Genomic DNA, 2,500 nt, shown 5'->3' with positions numbered 1-2,500 from the left:
TGGAGTCGTAAAGGTTGGAGTGGCCGCAGCGACACGGACCGAAGCAGCAGCGACAGCTGGAATAATAACGAGATGGCCATCTCCATCGACCAATCAGATGAGGAGGAAGAGGACGACGGAGATGAACCCCGAGCCATCTACTCCATCGACCTGAACATGCCTGGAATCAAAGGAGGCGGTGACTCCAAAAGGATCCGCCCATTCGAGGAGGAGCCTTTAAAGTCAGACACAGAGGAGAGACGTTCCAGAAAGGGATTTTACAAAACATCCGGGCATTCCACACTGGACTCAAAGGCTTCCGTGAGCTCTAAAGTTCAGCCCAACGCCAACGTCTCCTTCAAAGACACCACTCTGGCCAAACGCTTCACATGCAAGGCCAGAACGCAGGTCAATAAGTGCAAGAAAATGTCTCTCGTGAAGGAGAAGAAGGCAGCACAGACGCTGAGTGCCATTCTGTTGGCCTTCATCATCACGTGGACGCCGTATAACATCATGGTTCTGGTGAACACATTCTGTAATGAGTGCATCCCACAGGGCCTGTGGGCTTTGGGCTACTGGTTGTGTTACGTCAACAGCACGGTGAACCCCATGTGTTACGCGCTCTGCAACAAAACCTTCCGTACCACATTTAAATCCATCTTACTGTGCCAATGGGACCAGACGAAACAAAGAAAACCGCAATTCCAGCAGAGGCCGCCAGCGGTCGCCAACAGGAAAAAAAGCCCTCTGGAAAACTAGTTGCATAACATTTACACACTGTTATCCAGAGTGACCTGGAGTGCATTAAAGCTATACGGTACATTTTATTAGTAAATGCATTCCTTGGGAACAGAATTCATTACCTTGACATGATCAGATGAGCCACGGAAATGCATCATTGAAAATTTACAAGCATGCAGCAGCAGGTCACTTACTGTTTCAAATGATGCATATTGTCAAACTTGTGAACTTATGACAAGCTTAACTGACTTTTAATCATGTGCAGGATATGAGTTACAGATATCTATAATTCAATGAACTCAAATCAAAATTAAAGTACAATCAAAGATATATCTATAATGAATTTCTCACTAGTTGAAATTCCATTTTCAAATATCAGCAATGTATGACTTACTAGTAAAACAAAAAATGTTTATCTAATAATTGCATTGTTGCAAATGTAAATTCTTGAAATTTCAACTAGTAAAAAGCATAATTATTGAAACTTATGTATGCATTTTCACCAGGAGAATTTCACAATGATCTGTCACTTATTTCTGTTCAAAATGCAGTTACAGATATCTGTAATTCATTTCTTTTTTTTTTTTTTCTCCCAACTTGGAATGCCCAATTCCCAAAGCACTCTAAGTCCTCGTGGTGGCGTAGTGACTCGCCTCAATCCGGGTGGCGGAGGACGAATCCCAGTTGCCGCCGCGTCTGAGACCATCAATCCGCGCATCTTATCACGTGGCTTGTTGAGCGCGTTACCATGGAGACATACCCACATTATAGTGACCACGAGGAGGTTACCCCATGTGACTCTACCCTCCCTGGCAACCGGGCCAATTTGGTTGCTTAGGAGACCTGGCTGGAGTCACTCAGCACGCCCTGGATTCAAACTCACGAACTAGCGAACTCCAGGGGTGGTAGCCAGCATCTTTACCACTGAGCTACTTAATTAATTTCTTAATTATTCCAAATACACATATCAGCTATGTGCTGCTTACTAGTAAAAGTGCACATTTTACAGATATCTGTAACTGCATTTTGAACAGGAATAAGTGACAGATCATTGTGAAATTCTCCTGGTGAAAATGCATACAGAGGTTTCAATAATTTTGCTTTTTACTAGTTGAAATTAAATTTTTTTCTCCCCAATTTGGAATGCCCGATTCCCAATGCGCTCTAAGTCCTCGTGGTGGTGTAGTGATTCGCCTCAATCCGGGTGGTGGAGGACGAATCTCAGTTGCCTCCGCGTCTGAGACCGTCAATCCGTGCATCTTATCACGTGGCTTGTTGAGCGCGTTACCGCGGAGACGTAGCACGTGTGGAGGCTTCACGCTATTCTCCGCGGCATCCACGCACAACTCACCACACGCCCCACCGAGAGCAAACCACATTATAGCGAAAACAAGGAGATTACCCCATGTGACTCTACCCTCCCTAGCAACCGGGCCAATTTGGTTGCTTAGGAGACCTGGCTGGAGTCACTCAGCACGCCCTGGATTCAAACTCGTGACTCCAGGGGTGATAGTCAGTGTCAATACTCGCTGAGATACCCAGGCCCCCCGAAATTCCATTTTTTATATCAAGAATTTGCATTTTTACTAGAGAAACCTAATTACTGTTATCAAAAATGAGTATTTTTACTACTTCCCTGATAATGCCATTGCTGATATTGAGCATTTTAACTAGTGAAACTGAATTATAGATATCTGTCATGCTTATCCTGATTAAATGTCAAAACAGATTGCGATATTCACTTGCAACTATTGAGATGAACATTGTGCATTTTCTTGTT

The 2,500-nt window shown here is 44.1% G+C and overlaps 1 protein-coding gene across 1 annotated transcript in view; it reads left to right on the top strand.

Moving 5' to 3' along the window:
- The window catches only part of LOC127426785 (muscarinic acetylcholine receptor M3-like), a 1,677-nt gene extending 939 nt beyond the window's left edge, over positions 1 to 738 (top strand). The window contains exon 1 of the mRNA XM_051673822.1: positions 1 to 738. This exon is cut by the window's left edge and continues 939 nt beyond it. Coding sequence (XP_051529782.1) covers positions 1 to 738 — 738 coding nt within the window.
- Positions 739 to 2,500: the final 1,762 nt, after the last annotated feature.

The sequence above is a fragment of the Myxocyprinus asiaticus genome, chromosome 36 (assembly GCF_019703515.2).
Source record: "Myxocyprinus asiaticus isolate MX2 ecotype Aquarium Trade chromosome 36, UBuf_Myxa_2, whole genome shotgun sequence".
Taxonomy (NCBI): domain Eukaryota; kingdom Metazoa; phylum Chordata; class Actinopteri; order Cypriniformes; family Catostomidae; genus Myxocyprinus; species Myxocyprinus asiaticus.
The sequence above is the reverse complement of the archived record's forward strand: the minus strand, read 5'-3'. Positions and strand labels throughout refer to the sequence as shown.